Source organism: Pongo pygmaeus, chromosome 2 (genome assembly GCF_028885625.2).
Source record: "Pongo pygmaeus isolate AG05252 chromosome 2, NHGRI_mPonPyg2-v2.0_pri, whole genome shotgun sequence".
NCBI classification, from domain to species: domain Eukaryota; kingdom Metazoa; phylum Chordata; class Mammalia; order Primates; family Hominidae; genus Pongo; species Pongo pygmaeus.
In genome coordinates, this window is record NC_085930.1 from 80,969,861 (window position 1) to 80,993,058 (window position 23,198).

Sequence of the window (23,198 nt, forward strand, 5' to 3'; positions counted from 1 at the left end):
TAATGCGCGCATGTGGTCGCCAGAATTTGAATAGCAACTTCCCTGAGGAAACGCCCTATTTAGACTCTAGGGGAGAGGAGGATCCCAGGAGGAGTCCGCCAGCAGAAGCTCAGAGTCTGGCCTGGGGGCATTTAGTTATGCCACACCCTTTCTGCACTGTTCCCTCCCGCGTCAGGGGCCTGACAGGGAGGGGGTCTCCGCCGGAGGCAGGGACTTCAGAAGAGGCAAATACAAAGCTCCGCATGGCAGAGGAACAGAAGGGCGCGGGGGAACGCGGTCCAAAGGAGGACCTTGTCGGCCCCCAGGGCACTGCAAGCCTCGAGGCGCTGCGAGCGGTGAGGCTGTTGCAAGCTCCCGCGGCGCGCGCAAACTGCGTGGAACTACTTCCCCGGGGCGGCTTCGGGGCCGGGGTCCCGGCAACAGCCTCACGGGGAGCCGTGCGGGGCCCGAAGCCAGTTGCCAGCTCCCGGGCGCGGCCACGTGCGCCCCGCCGGGCTTGCACGCTCCGCCGCGCCGGGTCGCGGGGCCACCGACAGGCACGCGCGCCCCAAGCGCGCACACACTCCCGGGCACGCACACCGACGGCCCGGCCCACGTCCGCCACGCCCCGCCTTCCCCCGCGCCCCGCCTCCGCCCTCGCGGCGCCGGCCGCCGCCCTCCCATTGGCCACACGGCGTGTGACGCGCGGCGCCAGACCCCGCCCCTCGTCAGTCACTCGGCGGAGGCGGCGCTGGCGGGGACTAGTCTCGTCCGGAGACTGGCAGCGGCGGCGGCGGCGGCGGCGGCGGCCGGAGCTCGAGCCCCAGCGGCTGAGGGCGGGCGGGCGCGGGGGAGGGAGGGGGGCCGGTCCGCGACGACTCCCCGGACGGCGTTTCTCCTCCGAGCGGCGCCGGTTTCGGCTTGGGGGGGGCGGGGGTACAGCCCATCCATGACCATGGGCGACAAGAAGAGCCCGACCAGGTACCTGCTCCGAGCGGAGGGGGCAGAAGGGGAGGGAGGGCTGGGGGCGGGCGGGGGCCGGCGACGACTAGGCCCCGGAGCCACCCGGGGCGGGGGGAGGCGCTGCTAAGATGGAGATCCGGGGGCGGGGGGAGGCGGCGGGCGGTGGCGGCGGCGGCGGCGGCGGCGGCGGGAGGCGGTGTCGCTCTCGCTCGGGGCCGGCGGCCGTGCGCGCCGCAGCCATGGCGGCTCCTCGTCAGCCGCCCTCCGCCGCCGCCGCCGCCGCCGCCACTCCTCCCAGACAAAGGGAGATTTAACCAGGTGGGGAGGGAGGGAGGGCGCGAGCTTGGGAGTGGAGAGGGAAGGAGCCGGCCCACTCCCCGTCGCCGGCCTCGGGCTGCCTCTGCGCGCCCCCTCCAGATCCGGCCCGCGGCTCCCCTCCCGGCCCCCCCAGCCCCACGCTCAAGTCCACAAGTCCGCCCGCTTCCTGCGCCTGCCGCGGCCCTTCCCGGGGCGCCGCCGCCACCGCCTGGTGTGCGAGGCTATCCGGCCCGGGCCCGGGGCTTGCAGGGTGCCAGTGGGGGCGCCCGGTTCCCTTCCTTGCTCTCTCTTCAGTCCCCGGAAGGGGTGGGTGGGTGGTCGCCCGAGCGAAGTTTCCAGCACTGGATTCCTGCGAAATTACGACGGCTCACCCGCGCCTGTGTTTTGCTGTCTCTCCCCCGTTTTCCTGCTCCCTGCCTCTTCCCTCCCTTTTCCCCCACTCTCCACTCCTCCGAAGGCCAAAAAGACAAGCGAAACCTGCCGCAGACGAAGGGTTTTGGGATTGTAGCGTCTGCACCTTCAGAAACAGTGCTGAAGCCTTTAAATGCAGCATCTGCGATGTGAGGAAAGGCACCTCCACCAGGTACTTGAAGATCTGTGTTACCTTTTGTTAAAGGACTTTTTTTTTTTTTTTTTTTAAGTGAGAGAGAGGGTAGTGAGCCTTACTTTCTGCCCTTTTTCCAACTTGTTGATTACGGCTTTTTTTGCATTTGCGGGTGGGTTGTGTGTGTTTTTGGGTTGAGTGTATTAAGTGTTGGGTGAAAAGCCTTGTGTTCACTAAATGATTTGTGGGAGGGAATTTTTCTAGGTTTTCATCTTATTTCAAACAGACACTGGATTTATTTGACACTTGTGTCTATTGGCTTATTGGTATTGGCTGGGGAAGAGAGGAAGCAGTACTATCGCTATGGATTGTAGGACATAGACCTTTTATATTTTTGCCACGTGTAGAATGGTTTTAATTTGCCTGTCCCGAGTTACTTTTCTCTTGTCTGAGAAATTTAGTGGGGGTAGTAAGGCTGGCTGTGCTTTTCCTGTCTTGAGCTGCAAATGTCTGTTACTTTCTTGCACTTGAAAATAAATGTCGGTATTTGATAAAGTAAGTGCATTTTGTGGGAGGCTGAGCTGTCAGTTTTTTTTTTTCTTTGACTAGCTTATGTGGGGTGGTGATGGGGGACGATTTTGTAAAATGGTGAAATGAGCAGTGACTGTGGAAGTTTGTGTTTAAAGCTCTATTATGATGAAAAGAATGTTGAAAGAATTCCTTTTCATTTTGATGAAGGTCGTAAACTGCATGTGATATTAAAACGAGTTGAACTACTTTAGATTTAACATTCATAAATACTTGGATAAAATGTCAAGACTGATGTTGTAGTCTTTCGGTCATCTTTTAATTTATGTCTGGAATTTGTTTCATTGGCGTTAGAGTTTAAAGTTAAACTGTTCTTGGTGTCATTTAATGAAGAGGCATTGGGTGTGTGTGTGAGACAGAATGAGTTTTTGATGGATCCTTTAGAACATTACAGTTGATTGCCAAAAGTCTCATTTTATCAGGTACTTATTTTTGAATTGGTGACATTCCAGTATGACTGTGTAGTAGTACTTCACAGTTCCAACTGGATATTGTTCTTTGATTAGATGAGTATGTCATGTTAAGGTTTCATTGGTTTATTTATACTTGGGATTAAATAGGATTATTGGGCAACCTAAAATAATCTAACTCTGAGATTAATTGGCCTAATTATTGTTTCTGTGAATTGCCCTCTTTGAATGATGAGACCTTTGAATAAAAATAATCAAAAACTAAAAATATTACTCCATACGTTGTTTTAAGTAAATTTTTGTCGGTGTTTTGTATTATCATGGAATGTATCTGAAGTAAAAAACACGCATCAGTAGTTTCATAGATTTTGTTTTGCTGTCTGAAATAGGGAATTCCATCAAATGGCATGAAAGTTTTTAGAAATGTATTTGTTATTTAAAGCAGTAGTGATTGTATATTATTTATGAGTAATGTTTTTTACATGTAGAATCCCTCAGAGGCCAAACCTCTTTATTGTGGTTTTGCTTTGAGTGTTACCGTAGATGGTGTTCAAGTAAATGATTAGGAAACTCTTAAGAACTTGAGAACATTACTGGTGAAGAGAAACGTAAACCAAATTCAAAAGTTTATGTCTGATTTATTGCTGGGAATGATTATCTCATAATGAAGTGCATTTCAGTTTTTAACATGTATTTTAAAAAACCTTACTCATCAGTTTTTTGGAAGCACATGGAAGGTGTTGACTTTTAAAAAAGGTATGTATATATGTTTAAAGTTTTTTCAGAGCCACAGATGACTGTTGACACTTAGTTAAAAATACTGAATTATTCACAATGAAAATATTTTAGAGTCGATTCAGGAACAGGGAAAGGCATCTACTTTAAGGATCTTCGAGTAATTTTCTGATGTCATTTAATAGAATTTGAATACAGCTGTAACAGGTGTGAGGACTGAAAACTGTGTCCATTCATGACACTCTTAGCTGGCCACAGTTGGTTTCATTTTGGTTATTGTCAATATTTTGGTGTTTTAGATCTTTTCAAAAGTCATCATTGGTTGGAATGCAAATAACGTTTTGGTTTTCCTATGTTATGAACAGGTTTTATGTGGAGAAGTGAGTTTGACAGGTTTTCATCCTATCCTGTCTTGTGTGTTAACTGTTGATTAATCCCTTTGTGATACTGGTTACTGCCATGTTTTTTTCTTGGCCCTCGTATTTTTTTTGTACCTCAAAGGTTTGAATATGAACTTGACATTTTCTATCTTGTGTAGTTTTAATCAGACTTGGTATTGATTGATGGCAGTAGAAAACTTGTGTTTTGGATGCTGGGTAATAGGCAAATATTTGTGATTTTTAGAATAATTTGTTTCGTGGCACAGAAATTGTGTTTTATTGCTCTGAGCTGGGGTTATGTATTTTAACAATTCTAGCTAGTTGGCTAGCCGGTGGTTATTTTGCAGTTTTTGATCATTCTCGTCACTGTCACCATCATCTACCAGTCAACCAAGGAAACCACCTATGACTTAGTGGTGGGCCGGTATGATGGAGAACTATATTTGCCCTTTGAGGGTAGAATTGATATTGCTGATGTGATTGGGAAAATACTGCCATTCGTCTAAAGAACACTTATTACATTCGTAGGATATGAAAGATGCTGCTGAAGGGATTGGAGAGAGGAGAGGGGAGTGTTAAAATGTTGATAAGCCATGTATGGGAATGACCATAATTCCAATTATAAAGGCTGTATGGAAGCAGGGGTCTGGCTTAGGGAATCAGTTAGAAGGATTCCTTCTCCATTTCTTTTGGACAAAGAGAATTACAAACTCACCTGTCACCTTTTCACTATTACCATGTACGTCAGATATTTTTAGTTCTGCAGGTGGAATTGTTAAGGTGATTGAGAATGAGGTCTTTTTTTTCTTTTTGGAGCAGCAGTAGAGCAGAATGAAAGGTGAGATGGTCTTAAGGAATCTGTTAAGGGAAGAAGGTGGCCTAGGCTGTGTGGAGGTTCAGGGGCAGCAGAAGAGATCTATATTTTAGACGTATTATCAATATGTGTTGGGTGTCTTTGATTCTTTGATAAACTTGTTTTTCTAACTAGACTGTCCACTCTTTATGCCTTTTCTGGTTATATATATATCTTTTTGTTTGGAGACAGGGTCTTTCTCTGTCACGCAAGCTAGAGTGCAGTGGCATGATCATGGCTCACTACAGCCTCAACCTCTGTGGCTCAAGCGATTCTTCCACCTGAACCTCCTGAGCAGCTGGGACTATGGGTGTGCACCACCACATCCGACAAAGTTTTGTTATTTTTGTAGAGACAATGTTTCACCCTGTTGCCCAGGCTGGTCTTGAACTCCTGGCCTCAAGTGATCGTCCTGCCTTGCAGGAGTGAGTGATAATTTACTTATAACACCCATTTTAAGTGTGCAAATGAGTGATTTCTAGTCATTTTAAAGAGTTGTGCAGCCATCACCGCAACCCAGTTTTAGAACATTTCCATCATGTCAAATGGTTTCCTTATATCCATTCTGTAAGTCTAACACAACAGAATGGAGAAGTCATGGGCAACAGGTTGCTTCCCTACCATGCTGATGTACCCTGAGCCTTTCAAGGTAGAAAATAAAAGAGTACATGTTAGAATGTGTGTGTAAGGTGGCAAGTGGCTGGGGGAGAAACACTGTCCCTTTCTTAAGTGGTAAAGTAGTATTTCCCATCCTGCTTTGCCAGTCTCAAGAAAGAGGATACCAGCTTTTAAAAGTAGAAGAAAACTACAAATGCATGAATGTACTCAACTGTGTGTGTGTGTGTGTTTTTTCTTTGTATTTTCCACCTTCCTGCACTTCCAGCTGATTTTTTTTGTTGTGGTGGTAGTTTTTTTTTTTTTTAATGAAGAGACAGGGTCTTGCTATGTTGCTCAGGTTGGTCTTGAATTCCTGGCCTCAAGGGATCCTCCTCCCTTGGCCTCCCAAAGTGCTGGGATTTGCCCAGCCCCTAACTGTTGTTTTGTTAAGTTGCATTTCTCAAGATTGGGCAGAGTAGCTTCCTAGACTTGGTGATTTAATTTTACTTTTGTGGTCTTGTTATTTCTCTGCATTCAATGTTACCTTAATTGTAAAATAAAAATTACCAAGACATTGCTGAATATAGTTGCTGATTAGTGTTCCCTTGATAGTAGTCCTGCATTTTTACTTTCAGCTACTGCTTAATCACATTCATTTGCAAAATTGGAAAATTTTTACTTTGGCTAATTACCATAGGTTTAGAACTTTCTGGTCTTCAACTCCAGAAATGTATCACTGTGTTGAGATCATGTTTTATTTCATCCCTGTTTATTTGAATACTGCGCCTCTGAAAAGTTGACTGTTTTTGGAGCTTTTATAGACAAGTATGTGAGGAAATTACTTTAGGTGTAGAATAAAATTGTGTAGAAATAATTATCTTTGAAAAAATTTGGTATTCAGGATATTGAATTGGAAGTGTTGAAGAAGCAGCTGTTTTGTGTGTAACATGTTTCTCTTGTTTAACTTACCAGTTTTTTGCAGTTGTAGCTTTGAACTATCCATCCCGCCCTTAAATTTAGATACCCTGACAACCCAAAATCTCTTGAATTGTAATGAAGTACTTTAGTAGAAGTTTTATGGAAAACACGACATAGTTATGATCTTTGCTGAAAGCTTCAAAAAGGCATCATCCTGTGATGCTTTTTAGGTAGAAAAACTCCCAGAAGTAAGATAAGGTACCTACGCTGGGCAAAGCCCAAGCCTCTTACTCATGTTTCCTGGTAATCCACAGCAGTGGTTTTGCTCCTTTCATCACATTGTTTTTGTTTTAGTGTTTGTCTTTCATAAAAATTCTCCATAAAAATACATAAAAATTACCTGTCTTCCAAATCAAACTTTTATCAAACCTTCCAAGCTGAAAGCTGGTACAATTTAAGATCATTCTTACCCAGGAACAGAGTAATAATTTATTTTCTGTTTACTGTTGCATTGGACTTACTGATTTATTGGTAGTGACTTGATCTTATGTGTACTTGGTGACCTTAAAGTAAATTACCTGGGTAGTTGTGGTCATTTGACAAGTTTTTATTGAGCACACAGCCATTTGCGCTCTCAATGTACGGTGGTATTAAAAACAGACCAGGTCCCTGTTCTTACGGAGCTTAAAATACTATGGACGGGAAGAGAAAATAAACAAATGAACAGAAAAATAACAATTTCAGCTGGCGACAAGTGCTACGAAGAATTTAGAGCAGGATAAGGAACTACAGAGTGATGAGAACTGGGTGGAGTGACTGCTTTATAGACAATGTTGAGATAATGCATTTAATTTTTTAGGAAAAAGTAATGCTGCTTCCTTTTGGAGCCAGGGATAATTCTTATGTAGGTTTACCTGTGCCATTTAGCTCATTTGGTTGGGGGACAGACAGCTTTTAGATTTGGAGCCCTTGTGCATAGGCTGCTAAACTTATAAACTTAGTTACATGTTGTAGACTAAACCTGGGCCAGCTAATTTACTAGTATTGTTAGTCATTAGGATGGGAGATTATGAATGGATTCACTTACATATGATTTATTCATGTGGCATCTATTAGTTGTGTATTTCAGTAGGTGCTGAAGAAAATTCCAAGATTAAGAAACTTTCTCAAGTAGCTGTAGTTTACCAAAATAGCTATCAGAACTAATTCGGTTCATTAGGACTTTCAGTAAATAGTAGGTCTCTCGTGTCCTAAATGACTTGAGCTAATACATTCTGCAGTCTTTCTTGCACTTGTTTTCTCTTTTGCCTCATCACCCATGCTTTTTCTCTTTGTGGCATCTTCTGTGTTACTTTTCATAACTAGTACTCCCACTTCCCTTTTTACCTATAGATATAAACTTTTTCAACTGTCACATACATAGAAGGGCACAAATCGTAAGTATAAGGATTTGATAAAGTTTTGCAGAATGAGCATACCTTTGCAACTAGCACCCAGATTGATTTTTTTTTTTTTTTTTGGAGACAGGTATCTGGCTCTGTTGCCCAGGCTAGAGTGTGGTGGTGTAATCACAGCTCACTGTAGCCCCTACTTTGAGGCCCAAGTGATCCTCTCACCTCAGCCTCCTGAGTAGTTGGGACCATAGACATGTGCCACCATGCCTGGCACATTTTTAAGAGCTTTTTTTTTTTTTTTTGTGAGACAGGGTCTCCCTATGTTGCCTAGGCTAGTCTCTAATTTCTGGGCTCAAGCGATCCTCCCGCCTCAGCCTCCCAAAGAGTTGGTATTATAGGCATGAGCCACTGTGCTGGCTTGCACCTAGATTCTTAAAGAGAACATTACTAGAACATTACCGGAAGCCCCTTTGTGCACTGTGCCCTGTGGGCCACTTCTCCCACCCCATTCCTGTCTTTTAATACTAGAGATCAGTTGTGCTTGTTTTTGAACTTTATGTGAGTGGAGTATGCTATGTATACAGTACACAGTAAATACCATATGTACCACTGCGTATATACAGTATACTCCACAGTGAGTGAAACAAGCCAGACTCAGAAGCGTACATACTGTATGTACCACTTTGCTTAGTAGCCACAGTGTATGCACCATGGTACATACATATACTTCTGAATCTGGCTTGTTTCACTCATGGTTAGGTGTGCAGGATCATCCATGTTGTTGTGTGCAGTTCTTGCTTATTTTACCAGTCTGTTTTATCCTAAGAATATCTTTGGCATTCAACTCTTCATGCAGACCCTTCCTTACACGTTCTAGAGAGAGGACCTGTCTTCACCCTGTGTGTATTACCCTCATACTTGAACAGCTGTCTCCTCCAGGCATCATTGTGCAAAAGGAATGAAACCCGGTGTGTGCAGCTTTTTTAGAGGACGTAAAAGGAGTCAGCTCTTGCCTCTCATCAATAGTATTGTTTATCAGTCATTTCTCTTTTGAGGCATTGGTTGAATAAATGGGAAAATTCCTGCTTTCAAGGAACTTAGCAGACTTGTTGACAGATAAGACCATAAGAAGAAAGTCAGTGAAGTACCCAGTGATGTGAACGCCATGGTATGAGCAAGTGCATAATAGAGACCACAAGTGCTTTTTAGAAGTTAGAGAGAGTCATTCTCTGGGGCTTCCTCAGGAAAATCCTCACTGAATCTGGAATCTAAACTGGGCCTTGTGATTCTTGGATGTAGGGTTTGTTGTATAGGTTGATACAAGTTACTTATTAATAGTTGTTTGCCCCCCTCCCTATTCACTATCTTTAGGTGATGATGTCCACACCTTTCCACATCTCCTCAGGAGCTGGTGATTCCCATATACTATTTGTTAACCTGCATCACCGCTCCCATGCACACAAACACAGGACAAACAAATCCAGCTGCTTCCTGGCATCTCTACTTGAACAACTTAAAGGCAATTCAGATCCCACAGGGTGAAAAGCTGAATTCATCTATCAGAGTGTTTTCTAAAATCCCAAATAGATTATGTCCCATTCCTGCTTAAAATGATCTCCTGATTCTCATTGCCTTTTGGATAAAATCCAATCCTGAGTATCACAAGGGGCTTGTGATTTGGTCCTTTTCTGTGTCATTCTTTGGAATTTCTGGAAGCAGCCTATCATCGCTTCATCTGATACACAGAGTTTGTGTGTGTTATGCCTCCATACACAGTTTGTGTGTGTTATGCCAAACTGCTTGGTGTTTTCCAACCGTGGACCATGATATCTCACTTCCTTACCTTACCTTACCTTCATATGCTTTTCCTTTGTGTCTTCTTCTGAAATGCTTCTTCCTTTTGTCCAGGCCGACTCCTGTTTGTCTGAGACGTGTCTCAGGAAGCCTTTCCGTTCCCCTCCAGTCATTCATACCTCTGTCATAACACATAGACTGTATTTTTAATTTGATTTCCAATCTGTCTCTTTTAGGTTGTCATCTTTTTTGAGGGCAAGACCTTTTTTTTTCATAGCTTTAGTTTGCTGTGTCTGTTACAGTGCCAGGCATTTGGTAGGGGTGGAGTAAGTGTATACAGAATAAATGAAGACTGGGAGGAGGAGTTCCAGTTAAGAGTTCTAATAAATAACTGTTTTTTCAAAATCTTGGGGCTTTCATCTGTGTGTTGAATGTTACTGGATTAGGGGAAAGATGTCTTTATGAAGTGTGCCCTTAAAACTAGTATTCGGTCTTTCTGTTACAGTTCCCTACTCCCCGCCCCACACCACCCCTAAAAAAAAACAAGTACTAGAAGTTAAACACAGAACTGTAGCCTTGGAGGCTGTAGGCAGTGCATTTAAAGTACTTCTGGAGTGGTTTTGAGCTTCAGAGCATTGACACACTTCCCTAAATAACTGTGACAATTCTTTCTATTTGCTCTTGACCATCGGTGATTTCGTTGGCCAGTAGTCATATTGGAAAGTCTGATAATAAAGCAGGGGATCAGTCATGTGGTACCAAACCAGTTGTGGGGAATGTTGGATGTGTTAAGATGTGATAAGCAACTACATTCCTGTTTGTAAACTGGCATCTGTGGCGGTTTAAAAATGGTGGCAAAACCATTTTGAGTATTGTTGGAAATGTTATCTGTTGTTCTGCCATGTTAATATACCTATAAGTTGGTAGTTGCGTCTTGTACCCTTGATAGTCATACTTTGTACATTGTGTATGCCACTATTCTGTTGAGTAATTTGGATTAATTACTTTGGTTAGATTGGTCTTGATTCATTCACTACACTCATTTATTTAGCTGTATTTTCAGTTCCATGCAGTGAGTGACACAGACTGTGGTGCCAAAAAGGAATTCTCAGTAAGGGCAGTGCACATAAATTACTGTGTTACTCAGAAATCATGAATAGTTGAAATCACAAGGTAAACGGTGAAAATTTTGTTTTTAAATAGGATTAGATATGACTTTCTCCCCTCCTTTCCTCCCTCTGTCAATTTAGGAAATCTACTTAAATTGTCCTGTGGTGGGGAAAAGAAACTAGTGGAAGGAATATGTTAAAAAAGCGTCTTTCTTAAGATGTATTCAAAATATTTTTCTCTACAATTTAAGAGCATTAGCAAATACAACCTAGGATGAAACTTTAACAGCCTTTGGGAGGGACAAGAAATGAAATTAAGGGTGATATATGATGCCAGTATCATCGGTGTATTGGGTCTCATAATACATACAATACATGGTAGTCAGTCATAGGGAGAAAACAAACCTGGTGGCTGCTTTCTAAGAACAAATCAGATTTCTTGTGTAGCTATGTGGTTTAACTGTTCTTGTCCTTCTTTTACAAAACTAAACAGGTTTAATATCATAAGTGCTACAGAAATAGTCAGGATTGCAATAATTAGGAATCTAGCTCAAACTACCTTAAGTCAAAAAAGCCAAAAATTTACTGGCCCACATAGCCAATGAGAGAAGGTTGATGTTTAAACTCAGGGAAACAGGAAGAACTGCAAGAATCAGAACTCCTGTCACTTGACTAGTCCCTAGATTAAAACAGAAAAACAAAGGTCACCCATCATCCTGCCATTCAGAATTATTTATTGAGCAGTTTGTTCATTGACTTCACATATTTGAGTAACTACAGTTTTCCAGGTGCTTTGCTTTAATAATGATATTTCATTGAATTTTCAAAATGATGGTTCCATATGGGAGTGGGAATTATGCTATGTGTTATATGAAACAAATTGAATTTGATTTTTAAAGGCATGTATTCTGGCCTGTTGGTTGATAGAGTTCATTTTGATTTTTTCTTCTAGGGGAGAAGTTTTATGAACACTTAATGGTTTTAGAGTTCTATTTGTAGAAAATAAAGATAAAATCCAGATTTCTTTCAGGATTATTTTCATTTTGGGAAGAACTGAAACATTGGATTCTTAATATCTATAGCATAATTAACTTTGCCCAAATCTTCCATTAAAGAAAAATTATATATACAAGAGAACCCACACTTAATATTTTTGTTGTAAATTTGTTTAGAGTGCTGGTTCTCAAACTTCAGCATGTTATCAGAATCACTTGGAAGACTTCTTCAACACATTGCTGAGTCCCATTCCCAGAGGTTCAGAAAATTAGATGTTGACATTTTCAAAGTGAGCTTAGGAGAAGTAAGTGGTCTACATTTATAGGAACCATGTTTTTGGCATTTGAGGTGATTCCTTAATTGATGAAAACATTGTGCAAAGTATAGGAGTGTTTATAAGTTAGGGAACCATATCAATTAAACTCTATCTTTTTGCATTCTAAAATCATCTGTCTTGCATTATTAACACTTAGGATTGGATTTCAGATACGTTTAAAAAAAAATCTCATTTCTGGCTCTGATGTGGTGGCTCATGCCTGTTATTCCAGCACTTTGGGAACCTGAAGCAGGAGGCTTGCTTGCTTACAGTTAGGAGTTTGAGACCAGCCTGGGCAACAAAGTGAGAACCCGTCTTTACAAAAATAAAATTAGCTGGGCATGGTGGTGCATACCTGTAATCCCAGCTACTTGAGAGGCTGAGTCAAGAGGATCCCTTGATCTCAGGAGTTCGAGGCTACAGTCATCTATGACTGCGCTCCTATACTCCAGCCTGGACGACAGAGCAAGACCTGGTCTCAAGAAAAAAAAAATCCTATTTTTTTTTTCTTGCATTGCGCAGTAGAGAGATGGAACCAGGTCTTATAATCAGTAAACCAATATTCCAGTAAAAAGCCTGCAAAGAATGCAAATAGGTAATAAAAGAACTACAAATTAAGTCTGTAAATATGAGAAATGTATAGCCTTCCCATTACTCAAAGGAATACAAAATAAGATAACTTTTTTTTTTTTGCAAATCAAGTTTTAAAGATTAAAAAAAAAACTTTACTGAGACTGAGAGATAGGCATTCTCATAGACTCTTTGCGAGTATAGGAGTTGATTTACATTTTCTGAATGCCGGTAACGGCAGTTGGTATCAAATGCCTTTAAAATATTTGTACCCTGTGATCCAGCAACATAACTTCTAGGAATTTGCTTGACCTGCGTGTAAAAATTTCTGTTACGAATTACATCATTATTACAACAAAAAATTGAAAATGACTGAAATAGGGATCGTTAGGGAATTGCCAAAGTTATGGAACCGCCATGATGGAATATTTTGCAGCTGTTAAAAATGTTTTGTAGGTTTTCATACCTGTCTTTTTTTTTTTTTTTGAGAGGGAGTCTCACTCTGTTGCCTAGGCTGGAGTGCCGTGGTGCGATCTTGGCTCACGGCAAGCTCCACCTCCCGGGTTCACGCCGTTCTCCTGCCTCAGCCTCCCAAGTAGCCCGGCTACTTTTTTTGTATTTTTAGTAGAGACGGAGTTTCACTGTGTTAGCCAGGATGGTCTCGATCTCCTGACCTCATGATCCGCCTGCCTCGGCCTCCCGAAGTGTTGGGATTACAGGCATGAGCCACCGCACCCAGCCTATACCTGTCGTTTTTTTTGTTTTTTTTGTTTTTTTTTTTAAGTTTTCAGATCTGCCACACATTGCTGGTGAGAATATAAAATGGTACATTCCACTTTGGAAAATAGTTTGGCAGTTTCTTACATAATGAAAAATATACTTACCATATGACCTAGCAGTTGCCTCCTGAGCATTTATCCCAGAGAAATGAAAGCTAATGTTCACAAAAAACCTGCCCACAGCTTTATTTGTAATAGCCCAAAACTAGAAAAATCTCACACGTTCTTCAGTAGGTGAATGGTACATTCAAACTATGGAATACTGTTCAGCAACAAAAAGGAACAAACTATGGATACATAGAATAACTTGGGTGGACTCCTGGGGCTTTATGCTGAGTGAAAAAAGCCAATCTTAAAAGGTCTTGTACTATAGGATACCATTAACATTCTTGAAATAACAAAATTACAGAGATAAGAGAACACATTAGTGGTTGCCAGGAGTTAGGACTAGTGGCAGGAGGGAGGGAGATGGATATAACTGTAAAAGGGTAGCAAGAGGAAGATCTTTGTGGTGATGAGATAGGTCTGCATCTTGATTGTAGTGGTAGTTACATGAATCTAAACGTGATAAAGTGGCCTAGAACTATATGCATACCTACTAGTGTCAGTTTCCTGGTTTTGACATTGTGTTATCAAGAAGATGCACATGTTGGGAAACTGGGTGGAGATTACGTGGGACCTCTGTGTACCATTTTTGCAACTTCCTGTGAATTTATAATTATTTTCAAAATAGTTAAAAATGTCGAGAACATGTGATGATAAAGGAAAGGGTTCATAATCAGAAAAACAAGTTACAAAATGATAAAATTACATGAAACTAATATTTCATACCATTCATACTAATACATATACCTAGAAGGAATGACAGATAAAAACCTTAACTCTGAGATGGTGGATTCTTTTTTGTATTTCTGTAGTGTATGCATGGATGAGTCAGTATCACTTTTATAGTGATATTGTAGCAATTAGGAAGAAAGCAATTTTCCTAATAGGAAATTTTTAGAATTAATCTGGTTTGGAATATTTAAGTGACAATGTTTTTACATTAAGGGATTAAAATTTTTATCGGGCACACTACTAACTTAGTATTAAAACAGCTGTTAAGATTGGAAAGTATCTGAATGTATTCTTTAAAACATTGTATTTGTAAATTTAAAATTATTTCGTACTCTTCATATATAAGACATTTTGTGTGATGTTCTAAATCAGTGCTATCCAAAAGAAATATATTGTAAGTCACATGTAATTTTAACTTTCTAGTAGTCACAGGAAGAAAGTAAATTAAGCAGGTGAAATTAATTTTAAGAATATGTTTTATCGAACCAATTATATCCAGAATGTTTTTTTAACATGTAACCAGTATTACAGTGAGATAGTTTACATTCTTTTTTTCAAAGAAAGTCTTCAAAATCTAGTATACATTTTAGGGTTACAGCAAAGTTTAGTTCAGACTAACCACATTTCAAGTGCTCAGTAGCCACCTGTGGCTAGTGGGTACCACATTGAAGAAGAGGATGAGTAGTTGGGAGTGAGGGCTTTGATGTCAGACCCAAGTTTGAGTAACAGCAGCTCTGCCATTTGCTCACCTTGTGACCTTGGGTATGTTACATGAACCTGTGCTTTTGTTTTTCATTTATAAGATAGGGATAATAACTTCTCCATAGTGGTATTATAAGGATTAAATGAGTCAATGTAGGTAGCATGCTTGGCACAGGACTGGGCACAAAATATGTACTGTAAATAGTATATGTTACACAGTGGTAATTTTTTAAATTCCCATATATTGTGTACTGAATTGAATGAGTAACCATTCTAAAAGTGTGACTGATTTCTTAGTAGTAGTAGTGAGTAAATATATAAGCAGTACATGAAATAATCCTTACTTTTTACAATTAAAGTTTTGGGTCCTTTTAAATTATGACTGATTGAATAGACAAATATTTGAGTACTCGTGCAAAATATTGTACCAGCCACTTGAACATTTAGAGGGTAGGTCTTAAGATGATATTCTCAGATATTGTATATTTACATAAGTACTTGACATTTTGCATGCCACTTTTGTGTCTTTTTTTTTTTTTCAATGTAATACTCAAAGCAATCCTGAGAGAGAGTTGTTACTCTAACTTTCACAATTGAAGAAGCTGAGTTTCAGAAAAGTAACTTACTTGGTGTCATACCCAGTTAGTAGAATAGAAGACAGGTGATTTAATTAAATGGACAAATTTAATATGATGTTTAAAGTGTTTCAGCTACACTCCTTTGATTCTTTGCCTTCCAACTTTGCCATCTTTTCCAGGACCATTTAAATTAGAGGACAATAAGATGTCACTTGAGGAGTTACCTTGCTCCTAATTATCCTGAGGTTATTAGCCTATTCAGATAATCTATAATGTAAAAAGTCAATATAAGCCTGTATAGATTGGATGATTTATTTTGCTTTTTGCAGTGTTTCTCTTTATAAAGTTGAGTATTCTTCATCCTGTCTTTTGGATACATATACCTATAAAAACGGGCCAAGAATGTGCATTCTGTGCTGACTGCTTTAAAATCGGATTCTTTGAAGTGTAGTTTGTCGTTTCACTTATTCAGGAAATTGCACAATTCTTTTAAGGAACTGCGTGCCACCATTAAAATCACTAGTGAAAGGCAGTGAGTTTGTGAATGATTGACTTTCCCAGGGCAGTGGTGCAGTGGAATGCACTTGTTACCTGGGCAGAGTTAGATGGAGCATATTTCATCAGGCGTTCAGGCTGTGTTATAATGTGTAGATTTTGTTTTCACTGTATGCATTGCTGGCTTTATTTCCAGTTTCTTCTCTAGTTAAAATATGGAGGAAGTCACAGGACATCCAGTTTGTTCTTGGGTACTATGGGACAAAATATATGACAGTAAACAATCAGCTCATCTTGGCAAGTACTTTTGGTGTGGACCACTGAAGCATATTTGTAGGAAGGGAGTTACATTTTGGTGCTCAGGATGGGAGTGATGATAGTTTCAAAGATTTCTATCTTGGAAGGGGGATCTCAATGCCTAGGATTTCTGAAAAATTTCACTGTACACAGTTTCTGCTACTGCAATTACGTTATAAATAAATGCTTTAATTATAAGATACAACTTTATATGTGTAAAGATGTGTATACTAGGTTGAGATTTAAAACCGTGGGTTGCAATTAAAGTAAAAGATTCCCTGAAATTCATGGAACTAGACGATGTCTTTCCTTTCCTTCTTTATGTTTTTTTAAAGACAGGGTCTCGCTCTGTTGCCCAGGCTAGAGTGCAGGAGCATGCTCATAGGCCGCTGCAGCCTTGAACTTCTGGGCTTAAGCAATCTTCCCATTTCAGCGTCCCAGGTAGCTAGGACTATAGGCTTGTGCCACCAGGCACAATTTAATTTGGTTAATTTTTTTTTTTTTTTTTTTTTGTGAAGATGAAGTGTTGATATGTTGCACAGGCTGGTTTTGAACTCCTGGCCTCATGTGATCCTTCTGTCTTGACCTCCCAAAGTGTTGGGATTACAGGCATGAGCCACTGAGCCTGGCCAGAACTAGATAATGTCTATGTCTTTTCCAGTTCTAAAATACTGTGCTATGTCAGTTTGGGCAATTTATCATACAGTAAGATGACTCTTAAAATTTTACAATGCCAAATTACTTGTCTACAAATATATAGAGAAGATAATTTGTCATTTACTCTCCCCCAATGTGTTGTATAGATATTCATGCATTTTGGGACGACTTCTTTTTCTTTCTTTCTTTTTTTTTTTTTTGATGGAGTCTTGCTCTGTTGCTCAAGCTGGAGTGCAGTGGTGCGATCTCGGCTCACTGCAACCTCCACCTCCTGGGTTTAAGCGATTCTCTTCCTTCATCCTCCTGAGTAGCTGGGACTACAGGCGCCTGCCACCATGCCCAGCTGATTTTTGTATTTTTAATAGAGACGAGGTTTTGCCATGTTGGCCAGGCTGGTCTCAAACTCCTGGCCTCAGGTGATCCACCTACCTCGGCCTCCCAAAGTGCTGGGATTACAGGCATGAGCCACCGTGCCTGGCCACATTTCGTGACTTCTGAAGAGGAAAGCTTTATTTTAAAATTTTTTGGTAGTGTTATTTATGTGTAGCTGAATGATTTTCTTATTTAAGTTATAATTAAGGTTTTAATTTTGAAATCTTCATTCAGGGGTTAAGAAATCTTTGCCCCATTCTAAGAAATTAAACTCAATGCAGACTGACCAAAGATGAGATTCAGTCAATCTCCTTTGCAGGATCTCTGAGATGAGGGCTTCAGGACAGAACACCTGGTGTGGAAGGCTAGTGTTTTCAAGTATAAACAGGTGTACTGCAGCCCTAAGGCTGTTGTTAATTAGAGCTTGGTTATATTAATTAAAAGAATGACACTGATACATCTTTTTTTTTGAAAAGTGTTTTTATTACTGAAATGGTTAATACTGAATCATGCTCCACAGCAAAGCTTGGTTCTAATAGAACAGGTGTACATTGGGTGTTTTTCCTGCTTAACATTTATTGATACCCATCCCTAGCATTCAGTCTGATACCAAATTCTGCTGACTTTATTTGTCCAGTATCCCTGTTGCGACTGCCTTAATTTAGGTTCACATTATATTTCATTTTTTATTTCAATTCTTAATTACAAGGCTGTATTGCCCAGACCTGTACCGTTGCAGTAGCCTTGAAAGTGTTCTGGCAAGTCTAGTCTGTTGTGCTGCCTAGAGATATCTCTAGAAAGCACATAGATCATGTAGTGTGCTTAAAAAACCCTGGATACTGCCTCAATCCCCAAAGAGGTCTTGCCCTTCTTAGCATGCACTTTCTGGTCAAACTGTTCAGTGTTCCCTGAACATGCTCTTTTTTTATGCCACGGTGCTGCCTGCCACATGTACTTCTAGAACTGCTTGAAGACTTACCTCTTTGCTACCGTGGTAAATGCTAGCTTCTGCTTCAAGACCCAGCTCATGTTAACTCTTTGGGGAAACCTTCCTTGATTTTTTTTTTTTTTTTTTTTTGTGACAAGATCTTGCTCCTTTGCCCAGGCTGGAGTGCAGTGGCGTGATCAAAGCCCACTGTAGCCTCAGAACTCCTGGGCTTACGCAATCCTCCCACCTCAGCCTCCCAAGTAGTTTGGACTCTACAAGCATGTGCCACCATACCCAGCTAATTTTTTTCTCTTTTTTTGAGAGATGGGGTCTCCCCCATTTTGTCGAGGCTGGTCTTGAACTCCTGGCCTCAAATGATCCTCCCATTTTGGCCTCCCAGAGTGCTGAGATTACAGGCGTGAGCCATTGCTGGGCCTTGATTTTTGTCTTTTGTGATCATTGAAGCACTTTGTGATATACTTATCGTACCACACAATCATTTTCTACTGGAATTTCGTGTTTACATTTGCTGCTCCATATCCACCCCTGTGTGAGGCTCTCAGGGATAGAGACTATAACCTGTTGTTGAATCTTTAGAGGCAAGGTCTTACTGTGCTGCTTTTGTGTTCTTCAAATGTATTTAGAGGGCAGTCTGTTCTTCTGATTTCTTATTTAAAATGTTTTCTTTTTAAAATAATTGTGTGATGTGTTGGTTAACCCCGTCTGCCAAATAGGTTTATTCATTTAAAACCTTTGGGAAATGCCTTGGAAATACTGCTACACTACTTTCCTTTTTCACTTCAGTTTCTAGTTTTACTCTGTGCATCATCTCTTTTGTTACTGTAAAGATGATTCCCTTGATCATCTGTCTCTCTTTGAAGTTCATGCCTGCTTTTCTGTTCGTAGCTGATACAACAGTTGATTGCTAAATAGGATTCTTCTGAAGCAGTGTCTGTTTTAAAACGGTGATCCCTCTTAGTAGGGCTCCCATAGAATGCCTTCTGAAGTTCTCTTCTGCTCTGTGCTCTCTGGCTGAAAGTTTTAGAAACAGAGCGACTAGAGTGGTCTAGAGTCAGAATACAGTGTAAGGAAGCAAAGGGGATGAAAATTGAGAAAATCGTGAAGTCTGTATTCTTCATGAGATTTTGCAGCTGAATAGAATTCAGAATAGTTGTAGTTCTCTTGGGCTAGATAATTGTTTGAACTGATAAATAATTTAGATACCGGAATTTTCTCTCTTCTTTTTCAGGAGCCACCTCCTAGATAATATTCCTCTTCAGCTAGTACTGTTTTATAAATGAAGCCTCTGAATTGTTCATTAGCATTTTCAGAGCTCTTTTATCTAGTAAGTTTTATGAGATAAGACATTTTTCCTGATGAATTGGAATGTTTTGATTAAAATTTTTTTTTATGTTGTAAGTTAATTTATTAGACATTAGTAAGCACTTAATTTTTGGGGCACAGTATGTGTGGAGACTAATGCTCAACTACAAAGTTAGTTTCTCAATAGATGTTATGTAGAAACTTCTGTAATCTCAGTACCTAGTTTAAAAAAAAATTAGAATTAGGAAATGATCTATATAGAAGTGAATAAATTTAGTACACAGTGACCAGATTGATCCCTAGATTGGGGGATTTTTGCTAATTTAATATTAGATTTAATCCTAATAGTTAAATCAACTGGTAATGCCATGAATAATTTTGATCCTTTTGTGGTTTGAAAGATGTATTTTCAGAATTAATTTTATTACCCTCATAACATGCTCAGGGAACTTTGGTGTAAAGATAATGCGTTGTTTTTCTTGGTGGCCAATATAATCTTTTAAAGTGTACTTTTTAGCTTAGGTATCCCTGGAAGTTTTTGTTCTCAGTTTAATGATCTTGTCAAGTAAATACCACCTAATTATCTATTCCTATTCCGCTATCATTTATCCAGGCAATAGAGTTTTATATTAAATAATGCTTTAGGAATGAGAGATTTATTTTTAATTCCTGTTCAGCTATCTTATCTATAAAGCAAAATTCATACTTAGAGTAGTTTTTATTCTCTAACTTCTCAGTTAATAGGCAGTGTGGTGAAGTGGAAAAACCCTGCAAACTAACATAATGACAAATACATCTTGGATATTTTTGTGTAGTTCTCTTGTCATTTTAACTTTTCTAATCTGCTAATGAATCAGACTTTAGAGGGAAGAGATAAGAGCTGACCTTCTGACTTCCTCCATATAACTGAGTAAACCTATCTGGATTGTAGATTTCATTTCATTTTTTTTTTTTTTTTTTTTTTGAGACGAAGTTTCACTTTTGTTGCCCAGGGTGGAGTGCAATGGCAGGATCTCAGCTCACCGCAACCTCCGCCTCCTGGTTCAAGCGATTCTCCTGCCTCAGCCTCCCGAGTAGCTGGGATTACAAACGTGCGCCACCATGCCTGGCTAATTTTGTATTTTTAGTAGAGTTGGGGTTTCTGCATTTTGGTCAGGCCGATCTCAAACTCCTGACCTCAGGTGATCCACCTGCCTCAGTCTCCCAAAGAGCTGGGACTGCAGGCATGAGCTACCACGCCTGGCTGTAAATTTCATCTATAAGAGAGTGATACTTGTGGTGTTCTTGTGTTTATATATTTTTTCCTCTAAGAAAGTGGGCTTTTTGACTGATGGCTTGTTCTTTAGAGTCATAATATCTTTAGTGTATAGATAAACCAAAATTCTTCTATAGTTCTGTGGTGGAGGACATAATTTGACCTTCAGGTTAGCGAATATTTGCATTGAGATGTGCAATATTTCTTCTGTGTATATGAATGAACACATTTCTGATTCTTGTCACAGGCTGTTTAGAATCAGAGGAAGCAAGGCTTGTTAGTCTCTGCTGCTTTACTGCAAAAGAAATGTGAGAGTGATGAATGCAGAACAATTAGTGTAGCTGCCAGTTTTCAGTTGTCTTATGATTGGAAAGTTCCTCATCTAAACACTAATTTATTTTAATCATTAACCTTTTCATTATTTTCTCCCTCAAAGATGCCCCCCCCCCATCAAAAACAAAAACCCACCCAAGCCCTAAAATTAAACCAAAAAAAGACTTCTGGCAAATAAAGTTGATTTGCTTTTCTTTCCTTACCTCTGGCCTTTCAAGATTCAGAGACTCAAAAGTAGTGAAACAAGTCATACTTTTCCCTATATCCTGCCCACAGAAACTTTCAAATGACATGAAGCAAGAAAGAACTAACTAGATAGTTGACTTTTGAGTAAACTCAGGCTTTGTTTCTTCTCTATCTTGTGGTAGATAAGAAAGACTTTGGACCAGATACTGGTGTGAAGATAAGAAGAGTAGGATTACTTTATTGTTGGGAATATGGGAAATATATTCAAAATATATGAAGCTGTGTTCCAGTGTAAATATGCTAGGTTGATTATCTCTTCCAGTCATCATGAAAAGCACTTCATGCCTTAGTGAAACTGGCAACATGGGTTGTTTCTGAAGAGAGATGCATGTTATAATTTATGAGGTGTATTTTTTGTATTTGTGTGTGTAAAGGTAATGATGGTATTCATACTGAATTTACTGCTACAATGTTACAATCTATTGCCAGTTAAAATTACCCAGGAATGAAGATAGAGCATTTTGAAAATACAAGTTAGTGGTAAAATACTTTGTTGTACAAAAATAGAATTTATTTGTTGCATTTCTATACTACATCATCAAATAATATTAAACAATTGGATTTTATCTCCTGATAAAGCTTGTCTAAAGTAAATGCTGTAGACTAATGTGTAATTTTGAATTATTTAGTCTCTGTGTTTAAGAAAATCCAACAAGTATTACACTGCAACCAGCATAAAAACACAGCATTTGCCATCCTCATTTAAAAATTTTCAGCTTTATTAAAGTGTAATTGGCATGTAAGTAACTTCACTTTTAAAATATTACCTGGGAAACTACCACTGTGAAGATAATGATCACATCTGTCACCCCTAAAAGATTTCTCCTGCCTTTTGGTAATTCCTCCTTCCTGTTCCTTTGTCACAGGCAGCCACTAATCTGTTTTCTGTCACTATAGATTAGTTTGCATTTTCTTGAATTTTATATAAATGTAATAGTGTATGCTTTTTTTTTTGGTTTGCCTCCTTTCAGTCATCATGGTTGAGATTAATCAGTGTTTATTTTGTTATTGCTGAATAATATTCCATTGGGTGAACAATCTGCAATTTAACTGTCCCTTCACCTGTTGAGGGACATTTGAGTTTTTTGCAGTTTCTAGCTCTTACAGATAGAGCTGTTGTATGCATCCCTAAACAAGTCTTTTGTGTGGACATATGCTTTCACTTCTCTTGAGTAAATACCTAGGAGTGGAATTGCTGGGTATTTTTAACTTTTTAAGAAACAAGCTGTTTCTGAAAGTGGTTGTATCACTTGAAATCCTACCAGCACTGTATGAACTCCAGTTTCTTCATATCCTTGCCGGCCTTGATATGGTCAGTCTGTTTAATTTTAGGCTGGTGGCAGGTGTCTAGTGGTAGAGTAGTTCGTTGTGGTTTTATCTTCTGTTTCCCTAATAATTAGTGATGTTGAGCCTGTTCTCACGTGCTTATTTGCCACCTGTATTTTTATTTATTTATTTACTTATTTTGAGACGGAGTCTCACTCCGTCGCCCAGGTTGGAGTGCCGTGGCACAATCTTGGCTTACTGCAACCCCTGCCTCCTGGGTTCAAGCGATTCTCCCATGTCAGCCTCCCGAGTAGCTGGGATTACAGGCATGCGTGACCATGTCTGGCTAATTTTTGTGTTTTTAGTAGAGATGGGGTTTCGCCATGTTGGCCAGGCTGGTCTCAAACTCCTGGCCTCAAGGGATCCGTCTGCCTTGGCCTCCCAAAGTGCTGGGACCGCAGGTATGAGCCACCGCACCTGGTGGCCCCCTGTACATTTTTTAAGTGTCTTCATATTGTTTACTCATTTTCAATTTGGTTGTTTGGCATTACTGAATTGTCCTTTATCCTAGATTCGTGTATATATTTTGAGAGTGTCTTTTGAAGAGCACACTTAATTTTTGCTTTTTGTGTCATAGTTAAAAAATCATTACCAAACCCAAGAATA

General features: G+C 40.1%; 1 protein-coding gene across 1 annotated transcript in view; it reads left to right on the forward strand.

Annotated features, from left to right (window-relative positions):
* The first annotated feature begins 742 nt into the window (after positions 1-742).
* Positions 743-23,198, forward strand: part of RYBP (RING1 and YY1 binding protein) — a 73,865-nt gene continuing 51,409 nt past the window's right edge. The window contains exons 1-2 of the mRNA XM_054481104.2: positions 743-960; positions 1,718-1,843. Of these exons, the coding sequence (XP_054337079.1) occupies positions 929-960; positions 1,718-1,843 (158 nt within the window). The 5' untranslated portion in view covers positions 743-928. The remainder of the gene's footprint in view (positions 961-1,717; positions 1,844-23,198) is intronic.